At 45.6% G+C, this 16,688-nt stretch overlaps 1 protein-coding gene across 1 annotated transcript in view; it reads left to right on the top strand.

Annotated features, from left to right (window-relative positions):
* The window catches only part of ARFGEF2 (ADP ribosylation factor guanine nucleotide exchange factor 2), a 165,821-nt gene that overhangs the window by 102,698 nt on the left and 46,435 nt on the right, over positions 1–16,688 (top strand). The window contains exons 21-26 of the mRNA XM_029614493.1: positions 2,726–2,884; positions 3,219–3,366; positions 5,350–5,449; positions 12,279–12,319; positions 12,441–12,610; positions 13,155–13,306. Of these exons, the coding sequence (XP_029470353.1) occupies positions 2,726–2,884; positions 3,219–3,366; positions 5,350–5,449; positions 12,279–12,319; positions 12,441–12,610; positions 13,155–13,306 (770 nt within the window). The remainder of the gene's footprint in view (positions 1–2,725; positions 2,885–3,218; positions 3,367–5,349; positions 5,450–12,278; positions 12,320–12,440; positions 12,611–13,154; positions 13,307–16,688) is intronic.

Raw genomic sequence — 16,688 nt, 5'->3', positions numbered from 1 at the left:
GCTTCGAGCGGGACTCTCCGGGTCCCACCCCATTTAGGGCAGCTTGGGTACATCCCAGCGGTCTGTACTGATCTGGGTACGTACAGGGAAAGGAAAATTTGGTTCTTACCTGCTAATTTTCATTCCTGTAGTACCACGGATCAGTCCAGATGCCCACCCGGGTTATTCTGTTCTGGAGAGTCCGCTCAGTTGTTTTCTGATTGTATTCTGCAGGATCTATCGAAGAATATGAAGATATCGAAAATATGCAACTCAAAATGTTCAAGTCAGCACTCCATAGTTCTCATAGTTTTCAGAGTTTATTGTTCAAATAAGTTTTTGGTTTAGCCATTGGTTGTTAAATTTTCTTCATTCTGCTTTGATTCTGATTATACTGAAGGATCGCAGGTGGCACACCAGGCTAAGAGAGGGGGTGCCTTTCAGCTTTTTCTCTGACTCAATCTGCTGGAAGGGAGGCACAACCCAGGGGTCTGGACTGATCCGTAGTACTACAGGAACGAAAATTAGCAGGTAAGAACCAATTTTCCTATCTGGAAGGTCGTATTTTTGGTGGCAGTCACTTCAGCACGCAGAGTCAGCGAGCTTCCAAGCCTTAGTGACTTATCCACCTTATACTAAATTCTATCATGACATGGTGGTCTTAAGTACATACTCCAAGTTCCAGCCTAAGGTGGATTTCCATCTTAATCAGTCAATCGTCTTGCCAATTTTCTTTCCCAGGGCCCATTCGCACCAAGGCAAACGAGCACTGCACAATTTGGACTGCAAGCAGACCTTAGCTTTCTACCTGGCGTGGACCAAGCCGATATACAGTCCACCCAGCTTTTTGTTTCTTTTGATTGGAATAGGTTGGGCATTGCCAAACAGACAATATCCAATTGGCTAGCAGATTGCATCTCCTTCTGTTATGCACAGGCGGGACTGCATCTTGGGGATCATGTCAAGGCTCATTGACAGAGCCATGGCAACGTCCGTGGCCCACTTGCAAGTAGTTCTTGTGGAGATCTGCAAGGCTGCCCCGTGGAATTCTCGCCACATATTCGCATCCCATTATTGTCTGGATAGGGATGGCAGACACGACAGTAGGTTCAGCCAGTCTGTCCTCCGGAATCTCTTTGAGGTGTAGAACCCAACTCTCCCAACCTAGGGCCTGTTCTTTGGGTTCAGGCTATCTTCCCCTCTGTTAACCAACAGCACTGTGGTTGCTGTGCTCATTGGCACCTGGTTAGGCTTCTGTTGGGTCCCTTTTATGTTGAGGAGCAGCCTATAGCTAGGGAGTCACCCATGTGTGAGGCCAACCATCTTGCTTGTCCTCTGAGAAAGCAGAGTTGCTTACCTGTAACATCCTGCTCTGAAGACAGCAGGATGTTAGTCCTCACGAAACCCACCCGCCACCCTGCAGAGTTGGGTTTCTCCTAAATTTTTATTTTCATCGTAATTCTTTGTACGGGATTGAAGAGGGTCGTGTGTATAAGGCAAGTTTAGTGTGCCTAGCCAAAGTTTCTAGTAACTTTGACATAAGTTTCTGCATCGGGCTCCATCTGATGATGTCACCCATGTGTGAGGACTAGAATCCTGCTGTCCTCTGAGAACACCTGTTACAAGTAAGCAACTCTGCTTTCTCCAGGTAACTTTACCTGGATAACTCTTTCCGCTCTCAGGTTTACTCAGTGTGGACTTCCCATATTTTTATGCAATTAGGGTTACAACACCCCAAGCTTTAATAACCGACATGTCCTTTCTCTTCATCTGCACCATGGCTGCTGCTTGTCACTTTCCCAGTCTCTGTTTCAGTGAGACACTGCACTACTGGAATGTCCTTTCTGCACAGTGCTTCTTGGAATACAAACAAAGGCTTTGAAGGAAGCAACGAGTTAGCTTTTTAATAATATTTTAATATCCCAGTAGTAGAGGAGAGATCATGCCTATGGAAAACTCTGTGGTGCACAATTTTAAAATTTGGAATTTCCTATATTGCAAAATGGGCTGATGGAGAAACCACCTCCTCTGAAACAATGGAGGAATGCTCTTCATCTGTGCATTATGGAAAAATAAGCAGGGGAAAATAGCATTGTTTAAAGAGACTTTTCTTGATTACATGGGATGTCATTACCTGATAAGCAAGGGGTATGATAAAATGATTTTAATATCCGTGGTTTGTAATTTATTTAAGATACTGTTCTGGCTGGTCTGTGGCTTCTGACTATATTCATCTATTATGTATGCTGTTTACGGAGGGTTTATGTGAGAGGGGAAAAGGTTAAGTTTTAAAATCATCTGTACTGAGCTGCACATCTTTGGAATTATGCCTGGAAAAGTCAACTTGTATCATCATGCTGCTTGTTAAAAGTTTTATAATAAAAAGATAAGAATGTAAGATTTTGAATTTTGATAGAATTAAAAAAAAAACAACCCTGATGATTGAAAATGTAATTAAATGAAATGCCTTTTCCATAGTAGATTAGCATCCTGCATAAATCCATAATCCCAAAGAATAATTAATTCTTGCAGAGTAGTGAACCTTTTCCACCCCTCCCCCCTTCCTCGATTCAGACACTGTGTATTTAGGACAATTAAGGGTATTGATTACTGGTCTCCTCCATTTAATTCTATGCTTCTTTTTTAAAGGGCTCCTTTTGTCCCAAAGAGAAAGTTCCCAGAACTGCCCTCCATTATCCTTGTTTCTCTCTCTGTATTTATACTTTTTTTTTTTTTTTTTTTTAAGCTTGAGAGAGATGCTTATGTGCAGGCCCTCGCTCGCTTCTCATTGTTAACTGCTAGCTCCAGTATCACAGAGATGAAGCAGAAGAACATTGACACCATCAAGACACTTATTACGGTGGCTCACACAGATGGCAACTATCTGGGGAATTCCTGGCACGAGGTACTTGTAGAACGGAGCTTTCTTAGCTACAGCCATGAACCCTGTCTGAATTCAGTGGGTGTTCACTACTACAAGTATTTTTTTTTTTACTGTAAGTATCCTTCCATAGAACTAGACCCTTTTTGCTTTCATCTCCTTGGGAACTGCATGGAGCCTTGTCCAAGTGTATACATAGACTTTGTAGGTGCTGAATGATATTGCCTGCTTTAATTTTTCAACCGTGGCATTTACAGGACCTACGGTATCTATACAGGGTGTGCTCGGACCGTTCCATTTAGCAACTGCTTTTATTTTGGTGTCAAAACATGTCAACATATGCATTTCATTCATTTAGATCTTGAAGTGTATCAGCCAGCTGGAGCTGGCACAACTAATAGGCACTGGTGTTAAAACCCGCTATTTATCTGGTCCTGGGCGTGAAAAAGAAGGAACCATTAAAAGCTATTCGTCTGGAGGAGAAGAATTCATGGGACTGGGCTTAGGTAAGGCTGTAAAATATTACTGATGTGACTACAGTTTAACAGCAAAAAAAAAAGTCTACATTAATTATTGGATGGCTTGAAACACTTTTACATGAGGAAGATGCCTGCTACCACCTTCTGTTCTCCACATTTATTAACAACAAATTCCTGTTGTGTATTGGGACCCATTGAATGGCAGCACAGTTTGCAGATTGGAAAGCTGTGGGGAATCACAGGGGCTGAGACCTGAATCTCCCAGGAGTTTCTGCTCTTTTGTCACCCGGTCTGCCAACTAGAGCGTGCCTCTTCAGTCCCCCAAGCACTAAGGGACTGTCGACCCAACCAGCCCCATCTCAAGAAGAAGCTCCATCACTCTGCTGCTGAAGAAGAGCTAGGAGCTGAGGCTGCAGAGAGAGATGGCCCTGGGCCGGCAATTGCCACAGGGTCCATAAAAAAGGTGCCAGGAGAGTGCATTAAATGCCAAATAGGGCTTTGGCAGAAACAAGTTTTGGAACCACTTTGCTAGAGGAATGCAGTCCCTCCTAGCAGTGTTCTAGTCCCAAGATGAGCCCTATCAAGGAGTTGCACGTTCTCGATGACTTGCTCGATACAAGCCGCATTGGATTAGAAAGCACTCAGGTGTGCATCATCGGGTGGGAAAAGCTCTAGGTAACAGAGAAAATAGCATTTCATTCATGTTATTTTGTCTGTCAAGATTGTACAGCGCTGTATTTTAATGCTGTCCAGCCTTGGAATTAATTGACACATTCCTTTTAAACAGTCTGGTGTCATCTTGATCTTTAAATAGCCATGTACTGTATATTCAAGCAGCAATGTAACTTCTGTTTCCTCAATCATTTTAAGTATTGTAGCACAAAGGCCAATAATTCCTTAAGCCGTGATACCACGTTTCGTGCACAGAGGACGTGACTGTACTGCCGCATATAAGAGACCGCACTGCCTAGAAAGAACGTTTTGAATAATCAGAGAGCAAATTCTCTCCTGGCAGAGCAGGCAGAAGATTTAAAGGGGTAGCTTAGGGTTGAACTAATGGGAGAAAACATCCCTTTTGAGGGTTAAAACCCCAAAAGGCTATTGAGGGCCTCATAAGTTGTTTTTTTTTGGGGGGGGGGGGGGGTTTAATTCTTCATTTCTTAGATAGGAAAAACAGTACAAGTATTTATTTTTAAATAAAGAAGAAAATGTTTTATATTGTTTCAGTGATGCCTTACTTTTTTTCCTCTTATCCTTTTGTTGATTTTCAGCTGTTAAATTTATTTTATTTTCAAATATTTGTATACCATCTCTCCATTTTTTATCAGTGCGGTTTACAATAATAAAACACATACAAAATAAAGTAAAAACATTACAACCATTCATAAAAACAATTACAGCAACTATTGCTCGTCTTGACTTCTATACCGTATGTGGTTTCATGTGCCATTCTGAAAAGCCATGTTTTTAATTCTTTTTTAAAGCCTTTAATTTCTGTCAGTGTACAGAGAGTTTCTGGCATTGGGTTCCATTATTTGGGGTCTTTTGTGGAGACAGTGCGATCTCTTACTTCACTCAGATGTGCACTTCTTAAAGAAGGAATATTTAGGAAGCCTTTATTGGCTAATCTTAAAGCTCTATGTGGAGTATGAAGATGAAGGGGCTGCTCCAAGCTGATCATAAATGAAGGGAATGTTACTGAATAAATAAAGGTCATGTGATAACTTGGTCTTATATTGGTACATCTGAATATTGGGATATTTTAGAAAATCTTCTAACCATGTTTTATAGACGTATCACTGGTCTTTCTAAACAGCATCATGGGGCCCATTCACTTTTACTTAATGACTCATACTTAGATTAAAATTCAATACAATTGGTTGAGTATTTCACCAAATTTATTATCTGCATTGAAATAGTTGGATGGGCTGTGGCTATAGAAGTAATCCTGAGGTATCTGTCTGTTTGCAGCTGTAACAATTTCATTTTTTCCTGAATATTTTATTCTAGGCACTTTGGTTGGAGGAGGTGTAGACAGAAAACAGATTGCCAGTATTCAGGAGTCTGTAGGAGAGACGAGCTCCCAGAGTGTGGTGGTTGCAGTAGATAGGTGAGTTTATTCTAATTCGTGAAAAGAATACAGTAAGTAATAGTTAATTTAATATAAAGTGACATTAATTCATCCTACAAAATTAGTTCCTCCTGCAAGTACATTATTAACTGGCACAATGAAAAGAGAGGTTATGAAGCTTACATAAAGCTTTGACCATTATATCAAGGAGATGAGGATCACAAGGTCTGATTTGTTCTAAACCTCCCAAATTGTATTTTTACATTTTCAGTAAATTAAATAGTATCATGTTGGGTTTTAATCCATTTGGAGAATTGTGGTCATCTTATTCTATCCTGTGACTTCCTAAAGCTAGCAAGTCGATCAGAATGTGGCATTTCACTCTGTAGCTTTAGAAAGTATAAAAATGTACGGCACAGATTGTGCTTGGTAGGCAGCTGGCTAAAGTCTTTTTGCTAGGGCTAGCCCGGTGGCTCACATGTGGAGGACCAGGATTTGATCTCTGGTTCACGTCTTCCATTCCCTTCTGAGCTGGGCAGGCCTGGGATGCTGAGAAAGCAGTCATAAGAGCCAGCTTTTCAAAATGATTGAGGGAGTGCTTAAGTCAACACAATTTACAGCGGCCCCCAGAAAAAAACGAAAAAAAAAAAACGGAATACAGTGTGTTGTGAATATGACTGACTAATCATCTATTGTGTGTGTTGCCTCAATGTCCAGAGAGAAGCAGGTAATGTGGACAGGGGGGAGGACTCATAGAAACATAGAAATGACGGCCGAAGAAGACCAAATGGCCCATCCAGTCTGCCCAGCAAACCTTCACACTTATTTTTCTCATACTTATCTGTTACTCTTGGCCCTTATTGGTAACTTTTTGGTTCTAATTTCCTTCCCCCCTGCCATTGATGCAGAGAGCAGTGCTGGAGCTGCATCAAAGTAAAGTATCAAGCTTAATTGATTAGGGGTAGTAACCACCGCAGTAAGCAAGCTACTCCCACTCTTATTTGTTTGCCCAACCTGTGCAATTCAGTCCTTGTTGGTTGTTGTCTGAATATAAATCCTCTTTTCTTCATCCCCCCTGCCATTGAAGCAGTAAGCTGTGCTGGATATATATTCGTGGCCAAAGCAAAAGCCAGGGTCGCACTCAGTACCACCTGTCATTCTTATCCCCTGCCCCAGCTCATTCCCACCAATCTGGAGCAGGGGGTTCCTTTTCAGTCTTCCCCTACCCTGATTGTGCTTACCATGGATACATCCACCCTGAGCTGGAGTGCGCATGTGGACGGCTTCCACAATCAAGATCTGTGATCTGCCGAAGAAGTGCAGTGCCAAATCAACTTCCTGGAGCTGCAGATGATCTGCTATGTTCTTTGGGCGTTCCAGGATCGCTTATCCAGCAAGGCAGTCCTGATTCAGACCGACAATCAGGTGGCCATGTGGTATATCAACAAGCAGGGAGGCACGGGGTCGTTCCTCCTGTGTCGGGAGGCTGTTCAAATTTGGTCATGGGCGCATTCCAAGGGCATTCTGCTCCGAGCCATGTACCTGGCTGGGTCAAAGAATGTGGTGGAGGACTGGCTGAGTCGAGCGTGCCGTCCCCACAAGTGGTCCCTGGACCCAGAAGTGGCGAATTGCATCTTCCATCTCTGGGGGATCCCAGACATGGACCTCTTCGCCTCCCCCTGCAATACCAAAGTGAGGCATTTCTGCTCCCTGTACAGGGTGGAGGGCAAACCAACCTTGGACGCCTTTACCCGCCATTGGGGTAAGGGCCTTCTGTATGCATATCCTCTGCTTCCCCTGGTGATGAAGACTCTCCTGAAGCTCCAGCATGACAGGGGGACCATGATTCTCATTGGCCGAGGCAAGTCTGGTTCCCACTTCTGCGAGATCACTGTCAGAGAGCTGATCAGTCTGGAGACCTCCGACGACCTGATCACGCAGGATCAGGGCAGGCTGCGCCATCCAAACCTCAGGGCGCTGTCACTAGCCTGGATGTTCAAAGGGCAGTTCTGCAGCCCCTTGACCTTTCTAACAATATGTCTTGTGACCTGGTAGCTTCCATGAAGTCTTCCACCGGGAAGTCTTACAGCCTGAAATGGAAGAGGTTTTCCATCTGGTGTGAGGGCCATGGCTTGAATCTGTTCTCCTGCTCCACTCCAAAGCTGCTTGACTACTTGCTGCACCTTTTGGAGACTGGTTTAAAGACCTGCTCAGTCAGAGTACATCTAAGTGCCATCGCTGCTAACCACGGGGTGTTGATGGTTCCGTATGTCTCTGTGCAGCCCATTGTGGGACGGTTTATGCGGGGTCTGCTTCAACTAAAACCTCCCCTGCAGCCTCCTGTTGTGTCCTGAGACCTCAACATGGTGTTGGCTCGGCTCATGCAAGATCCTTTCGAGCCACTGCGCTCCTGTGATCTGGAGTAAACAGGGCAAGCCAGCGTCGCTAGCTACGATAGCCTGCTGGATTAAGAAGGTAATCACGGTTGCCTATGTAGGTGCTGAGCGGCCATTTTCCTAGTCAGTTTAGTGCTCTTTCCATTAGGGCTCAGGCAGGCCTTAAAAGATGCGCATGATAGACTGATCAAGTCTATCCTTAAACAAGCCTTTGAGGCTGTAGCAGTGACCTTACAGATCATTTTTTGTTGCGCTCTGGTGGCTCATTTGGTCTGCTTCTCTCTCAGGAGATTGATGACTCGGGGGTGAATTCCAGAGAGGTTATGGAGCCTGCTGCCTCCTTTTTAGCAGATGCAGGCTCAGATTTAGTCCATACTTCAGCTAGAGGAGTGGCCTCAGTCGTGGCACTCAGGCGACAGATATGGCTGCGGAACTGGTCACAACCTCCAAAGCTAATCTTACAAAGATGCCCTTTAAAGGATCACTTCTATTCAGGAGCGAGTTGGAAAAACTGTCCAGTAAATGGGGTGAATCTCCAGTTCCCTGGTTACCGGAAGATAAGAGGGAAGCAACTACAGCACCTCTCGCCTATGCAAGGTCGTTCCAGGGGTTCCCAGCATTTTTGCCCCTACAGAAATTTGACATTTCAGAGGTCTAGACTCCTTGGGAGGTCCCAACCCTTTTGTACCCAGCAGCCCAGGAGAGGGGCAGGTTCCGATTCAGGCTTGTCCCGATCCCCCAATTAAATTTTACCAACCACCTTTGGGACGAGGAAATAGGGGTCTTCTGTCTCTTTTTTTATCAATGGTGGGTCGATTTTCCTTCGGACACATGGGTACTGAAGTCATATGAGAAGGATATGCACTGGAATTCCACAACACTCCTCAGGAAGTATTCATGATGTCTCCTTGCCACTCCCAGCACACAAAGCAGGCAGTGGAGATTACTCTTCTAAAATTTCTCAGGTTGAAGACTGTAATTCCAATACCTATACCCCAGGAAAATATGGGGCATTACTCCATCTATTTTGTCGTACGCAAGAAGGAAGGTTCCTTTCGCCCCATCCTGGACCTCAAGAGTGTCAACCGTCACTTGCAAGTGACTCATTGTCGCATGGAGACCTTGCAATCCGTGATAATGGTCATACAATTGGGAGAGTTCCTAACCTCCATGGACCTATCTGAGGCCTACCTACATATTCAAATCCTACAGGAACACCAACATTTCCTACCCTTTGCAGTGCTGGGTTGTCATTATCAGTTGGCCTTGCTCTTTGGCTTAGCCACTGCCCCCAGAACTTTTTCCAAGATTATGGTGGTCATGGCGGCAGCATTGAGAAAAGATGGGATCTTGGTGCACCCATACTTGGATGATTGGCTGATCTGGGCCAAATCCATGGAAGAGAGCCTCCTGGTGACCAACAGCGTGGTCTCCTTGTTACAGGAATTTGGTTGGGTAGTAAACCTTACCAAGAGCAGCCTCAAGCCTTCCCAGTCCTTGGAGTATCTGGGAGTCCAGTTCGACACCAGGCAGGGCAAGGTCTTTCTTCCAACGACACGAATACAGAAGTTGATATACCAGGTGCGTCAGTTGGTGAACACAGTATGCCTGATGGTGTGGAGATGTCTTCAAGTCCTCTGTTTGATGGCGGCAACCCTGAAAGTAGTGCCTTGGGCGAGGGTGTACATGCATCCACATCAACGCACTCGATCACATTAGAACCCACAGTCCCAAGACTATGCGGTTCATATCCACTTACCGATGGAAGTCTGTCCCTCCTCCAGTGGTGGCTGCAGGAAGTGCATCTGAGTAGGGGCGTGTCCCTGTCCTTCCTGAACTGGCTGGTTCTCATGACAGATACGAGTCTCCAGGGCTGGGGATCTCACTGTCAGGAGCTGATGGCCTTGGGACATTGGTTGGAAGAAGAGACCCTCTGGAACATCAATCTCCTGGAAGCCTGAGCAGTCAGATTGGTTTGTTTACAGTTCAGTCACAGACTTCCAGAGCCAAGGGGTCCGTGTGATGTGAGACATCACAACAACGGTAGCCTATATCAACCGCCAGGGAGGAACCAAGAGTCAGCTCAACATGTGGTCCAGGTAGGCGCCTGCCCGCACGCCCATCCGAGCGTCCACACTTAAGCACACACCCGGGCGCACAAGCACGAGCCAATGTCGGACAGTGATTCGCAGCAGACTTTTGCACAGAAAAGCGCATGAATGCCACTGCAGCCTACCACGCAGCATCTAAGCAAAGCCTGAAAGTGGGGCCTAGCCAAAAGGCTGCTCAACCCCGCCAAGCTATCACAACTCCCCAAGCTCCCTCGGAGGTGGGGATGGACGTCTGATCGGCATGCCGAAGCTCAGAGACCAGAAGGGAAATGGAAACCCTTGCTCTTTTCTCTTTTTTTTTTTTTTTTTTAAATTTTACTCCTTACCTATATAATATAATATAGAAAATGAAGGAGAAAAGAAGGAAACTAATTTGCCTCACTCTCTCCTGTGGTGATACCTTACGGTTCCTCCCTCAGTCGAGTTTCCTGAGGTGATATCTGCAGATCCCTCCCTCAGTAGAGTGCCTCTATCTGCTAGCTGGTTTTCCGGCATGGACTTAACTGTAGAGAGAGAGAAACAGCTGAGAGGCTAGTGGGTGCAGGATGTCGAGCTCGGAGGTGAAGGCCTTTGCCCTCTTCCCCCGATCCAGTGACCAACTGTATACTCGGCTGGGATGGGTTGAGTTCAGGTAAGGAGTAAAATTTAAAAAAAAAATAAAAAATTGTAATCCCCAGTAGGGGAGATGCATGTCCACCATCTGCTGGAGATGGAGAATACTAGCGGGCTGATGTCAGTGCAGGGGTATATATACTGTGCCATCAGTTTGCTCCATCTCCATCTACTGGTGGAGGTGCATAACCCACTGGTATGGATTAACCTTTCTGAATGCTAAGAAAACCTAGTTACCCTGGTGACTGCAGGGATGGAAGAAAAGGGTAGGTACCACCTGTCCCCCACCCTTGACCCTGCCCAGCTGGCACAGAAATCGTCACCAAACTTCAAATAAACAATTTTCCTACCTTTGTTTCTGTAGTTTGAATCTGTCCTCTGGCTCTTGGCTTTGTCCTGGTTTCCTCTCTTGCTCCTTATTCCTGTTTCTTTGAAGGCTTATTTCTGGTCTTCCTTTAATTTCGTAATCATTTATTTTCCTCCATGTATGTATATCTCTATCAGCTCTCTCTCCACAGTTCATTATCTTCTGTCACCTCCAAGTCTCACCCTTTCCTGCCACTTCCATTTTTCTCCTCACCTCTTCTTGCCTTTTCCCTCCACCATAATCCCGTTTCTTGGTTTACTTCACCTATCAGCCCCCTCTCCTTTCTATCCAAACTTCTTCTTTCCAAGTCCTCTTCACTTCTGTCTTCCTCTTAAGTTCCCTTCACCTAACCACTCACCCCTGCTCCTTTTTTTATCACAGCCCATGTCTTCTCTCTTAGCTTGTATCCTCTTTTCCTTTCCCTCAGCTGTTTTTCCCCTTCTCACAGTCCATATCCCTTCTCTGGCCTCACAGCCTCTCTCTACTCCTCTCCCAGTCCCTCTTCCCCCTCCCTGTTCCTCAGCTCTTCTCCCAGTCAGCTTCCCTTTTCAGTTCCTCACAGCAGTATTCTTTCTCTCAGCCAGTAGCCCCTTTTAAACCAGCTCCCAGCAGTTCTCTCAAGCTCCCTCTCATCCTCATAGCTCTTTGGTCCCTCAGTCAGTAGCTCTCCCCATCCCTACTGCACCTCAGAAAGCCTGACCTTCCTACACTGCTGCTGCACTCTGGCCCCTCTGTAGCCAATGAGTCAGAGACAGAAGTGTCCTGCCTGGCCTGGCCTGGCCTCCCTGCAGTCCTTTGGTCAGACATTCTACAGACAGCCAATATGTTTCATGGGGAGGTGGGAGCAGTATTGGAGGAAACCCGGGTGTTTCTTACCTGGCCTCTCCTGAAACCTGTTGGTCAAATATTCAACAACCAGTCAGGGGGGGGGTGGGAGCAGCAGAAAGGAGGCAGAAGCACTTTCTTACTGCCTTCCCCCCATAACTGTGCAGCACGCCCCTGTCGTCACCCAGTGGCTGGAATTAGGATCCCTGATTGCAGGGTTCCGGAAGGAGCTGGGGAGCATGGGACCCGGCTGAGGAGTTGCTGCAATGAGCTGGGAGAGGGATATAAAACAGGGGTAAAAACGTGCGGAACTGCAAACTGAGGCTCATGGTCTGTTCCCATCTGAGTTGGAAGCCCAAAGGAGAAGTGTTTAAAAAAAAAAAAAAAAAAGTACAGGGTTGATGTAAAAAATAAAAAAAAAAGTTTTTTTGCTCCAGGTGTGTACCATTGGCAGGTAGCCTAGCAAACCTTTGTAATCATCATCCTGTTTCTTTCCAGCTCTTATTGACTTTAACCAGCTGATACATTTTTAACTATGCTTGTGATATGTTTCACAGAATATTTACGGGATCCACCAGGCTGGATGGTAACGCGATAGGTAAGAATTTGGAGGGGTTTTTTTGGTTTTTTTTTCACCGTGCCAGCAGAGTTGTAGATGTTACTTTTTTTGAGCAGGACTTGCGATGCCAGCGATCATGTTGTCTCCATTCCTCCCTCAGTTGATTTTGTCCGGTGGCTGTGTGCCGTCTCCATGGACGAGCTGGCGTCGCCGCACCATCCTCGCATGTTCAGCTTGCAGAAGATTGTCGAGATCTCCTACTACAACATGAACCGCATCAGGCTGCAGTGGTCACGCATATGGCAAGTGATTGGAGATCATTTCAATAAGGTGATTGGGCCCTCTTCTGGCGTTAGCAGCTTTCCTGTTACTTTGCAGCAGGGGGATAAGGGGTTTCACAAGATTTGGTCTTGGGAACCTTTGGCATGCCTCACTTTAAACAGAAACGTGAAATGAAAGCAGTCAAATATCAAATAGCAAGCGAGCCAAAGCAAGTAGACTGGAGAGTTAAGCATCCAAGTCAGTGACCTGGAAGAGATGAGTTTTCACTTTACACCTAAGATCATTGCAAGAAGTTATTTTATGAGGTGTAGCGACTTAGACTTATTCTGCAAGGTCCAGTACCAGAAAGACTGCTAGGGCCTGTACTTGTTACTATTCTAATTTTATGAATAAAAAAAAAAAAGGTGAGCTGCTAGTTCCATTTGATAGCAATCTATTAATGATTTGTGTGTACCGGACCAGAGAGTAGAAAAAAGGTGTGAACACACTAGCCAGGCCCACTGCAGTTGTACTAAGCGGGTTACAGTACACAAATCATTGCAACGTCAACACGTTAAAACGTCCTTGCTGCTGCTTTTTGTGCTTCTGGCAGGTGGGATGTAACCCCAATGAAGACGTGGCCATTTTTGCGGTGGACTCGCTGAGGCAGCTCTCGATGAAGTTCCTTGAGAAGGGGGAGCTGGCTAACTTCCGCTTCCAAAAGGACTTTTTGAGGCCTTTCGAGCACATTATGAAGAAAAACAGGTGTGTGTGTGTGTGTGATTAGTTTTTGTAGACACAATGTCTGGGTTAAAAGTGTGCACTGAAACTCAACGCACAATTTCTTAACACACAGGTTAAAAAGATTATCATCAGGCGATTAACATTTTAAATAAATAATTAAATCTTAAACTATTGTCTTCTGGGTAATATTCCTAAAGAAGTATTTGGGTTTTTTGTGTTGGGAGAATAGTTAATGTAATTAAGTAAGATTTGTGCTGATCTTGTATAGTTACATGTTCATCACTTAAATTTTTATCAGCTAGGCAATTAACAAATGCTTTTTAAATAAACATTTTACTCCTGTTGCTGCAAGCTAATGCTATGCTAATGCATCGGGAGTAAAAAAAAAAAAAATAAAAATAAAAAGTTCATACAAACGGGCTAAAAAATGCATTCAGCCTGTGCTGGGAGCACATTTTAACTTAGGGGAGTCTCTCTCAACCATGATTTATGCACATAAAACTCTATGTTTATGCAGAAGACTTTTTTATGCACAAAATGTGATTTATGCACACAAAATATGATTTATGCACACACAAAAGCTTTCAGCGCAGAAGGCATTAAGGTGAACTTTAAAAGCCTGCTGCATGCCAAAATCGGGAGATACGCATACAAGTCAGGCTTGTGTGCGCCAAGATTTTAAAAGCCGCCTGGATACACGCGTACTTCCCGCTGTGCGCATAAATGAAAAGTTCAATAAAGGGGCGGGATGTGGGTGAGGCATGGGTATTCCTGGATTCAAATTTTGAAATTTGCGCATAAATTACTAAAGCACGCTGGGGTCCCCTGCCGCATAACCTTTTCTGCTATGGATGATGTGTAAGTTGTAAAACAAAAACATTCTAGGCAGATCAGCCAGGTTTTAAAGGGTGGAGCTATCAGGGGAGAAGGGAGGCTATTAAGCTACGAGCTTTAAAAGTCCTATCACTTAACTGGGTGAATTGGGAACAAATTTGGAAAACTGGTAATGGCGTGCGTATCTTTTAAAATCCCCACGCTTATGCGGTAGAAGCAGCATTTGTGCACATAGGGGCGCGTCCACTTAAAATTGCGCTCACGTGTGCGTGGTCAGGCTATTTCTTAATATGCTCGCATATTATAAAATGACTGCATCTCTGGGCACGGGCTGATGAACGCGCGGGCTTGTGTGCCCGCGTGCTGGTTTAAAGGTTACAGTCATTGTACACATGGCATGTTTTCTGCACATAAATCCTGATTACAGGTCCTGAGGTCGGAATTTCATCTTCTGCCCATGGACTGATGCATGTACTGTAAACTTTACTCCATCTCTGACAAGGAGGAAAATTTCTAGTGCTAAGAAAACCTAGATTAAGCCAGGGCACCTCTCTACATTGCGGGATAGTAAATGCCTTCATTTGCTTGGAATTTCCATGCATGACGTAGTGTTTTACAGGCATATTTGTTTGTGCACAAAACTTTACTGCATCGGGTGCCCAAAAATGTGCGTACAACTGCGGGTTAAACTGTGAGCGCTGCTGCATGCACCTTATTGCATCAGCCCCTTAGAAAGCGGTCCATGATTCAGAATAACATTTTTGTATTTTATTTTTATGTGCAGACAGTCTAACTAGTGCAGTGGCAAGTCCCTTCCACAAAGAGCTTTATGGTCTAAATTTGGGCAAATGACTTGCTCAGGATTGCACAATGAGTGGTAAGAAATTAGGTGGAACTGGTGCATTCCGTGTTCACAGCAAGTAAGGAGATAACGAACCATTCTATGGGTTTGTTCTTCTTGAGCCCAATTTTCAATAGACTGCATAATTACCAAATACACATATGAGATTTATGCTAGCGTTTTATAAACTGTATGTTGAAAGCGGCACAGTTTATAAACATTATTTCCCTGTAAGTTCCCTGATCAGTCCAGTCCGCTGGGTTATGCCTCCCAGCAGATGGAGACAGAGAAAAACTCTTAGACTGGTGCTTCCACCTGTGATCCTTCAGTATTTCTCTGTCTGTAGCAGATGAAGTTGGCAGAACCTGCGGTCTTGATCCTTGGGGGAAAATAAAACAAAACAAACACAGTTTGCCTTCGGTTGAGAAGGTTATTGTGCCTTTAATTTTTTCCTCTGGCTAGATCAATCTGTTAAAAAAAAAAGGTCACAATGAGGAAAGGAGTGAAAGTCCTCCCGAGGAATTGTAGCCTACCCCCCTTGGTAGTAGGCACGGCTGGGGATACGGACCCTGAGAGCCTGCTTGCCCGGAGTTTGTCCTTCACACTGGTGAGTAGGGGGATTTACCAGTGGGGCTGTTCCCTCCCCCTAACAGCCCAGAGACGTTTCAATTCCTCTGGTGAGGCCTGCGCTTGTTAAAATTAGTCACAGGGATGTTTCATTCCCCTGGTTGATTGCATAAGCGCTTAGCGGTCAGGTCTCCCGGGCCTCTGGAGGTACTATTTTTTTACAGTTTTTTTGCTTACCTTGTCGCAGCTCCGTGTCAGAAAGCCGTGTGGATCGCTGTGTTCTGCCTGCGGGGAGCCGGCTGTTCGGCTCTCCCGAAATGTCCTCTGCTCCCTATGCCTTCCTAGGGGAGAGGGCCCGTCCGGGGTGACTGGGAGCGACAGCAGGGTGTCTCTAGCGTGGTCCCAAGGTGCAGGGAAGAAAATGCATGCTCGGAGGCCTCAGCCTGCCCCATTCCCGATCAGCACAGAAATTGCGGCCAATTTGGATCCTCCTCGCTCCAATTCAGTGTTGTGCTTGGGGGGTAGGGGATTTCCCACCGCAGCTTTCCCCACCGAATCTGAGCTCTGAGAGGCCTCAGGGCTCAGTACCTGCTTCTCCCCCTGGTTCAGGGTTGCCCCCGGGGGGGGGGCCTTAAAGAGACAGCACCCTTTTTCTTCACAGTTTGTGCTTTTACTGCACAAAGTATATTTGGAGACAGAGGCTGATTTTCTGTCACAGGAGACTCCACCAGCGAAGGTCTCCAGATCCACGGAAGGCCAGGACACCACCAGACTTCGGACGAAGTGGGGAACCCTGCTAGCCGAACAGCCAGATCTCTCAGTGCAGGAGCTTCCCAGTGTGGACATGGACAAGGAAACTGAAAAGTCCATCCCATTGGAGGGAGATGATCTGCAGGTGCTCCCTCATGTTCTTGCGGAGCTGGAGATTCGGGCTCCGCAGCAGGTTTCGGAGCCTTCCACGGTAGATCCCGTCCTGTCAGGCCTTCAGGCTCCTCCTAAGACTTTTCCTTTCCACCCAATGCTACTGTAGCTCATGACCCAGGAGTGGGATAATCTGGAGGCCAGTCTGCGAGTAGGACAAGCTATGGAGAAGCTCTATCTGCTACTGGAGGAGTCGGATCTTCTCAAATTTCCTAAGGTGGACGTGGCCGTTTCGGCCAT

This window comes from Rhinatrema bivittatum, chromosome 8, assembly GCF_901001135.1.
Source record: "Rhinatrema bivittatum chromosome 8, aRhiBiv1.1, whole genome shotgun sequence".
NCBI lineage: Eukaryota > Metazoa > Chordata > Amphibia > Gymnophiona > Rhinatrematidae > Rhinatrema > Rhinatrema bivittatum.
This window is presented reverse-complemented; position numbering and strand designations above follow the sequence as displayed.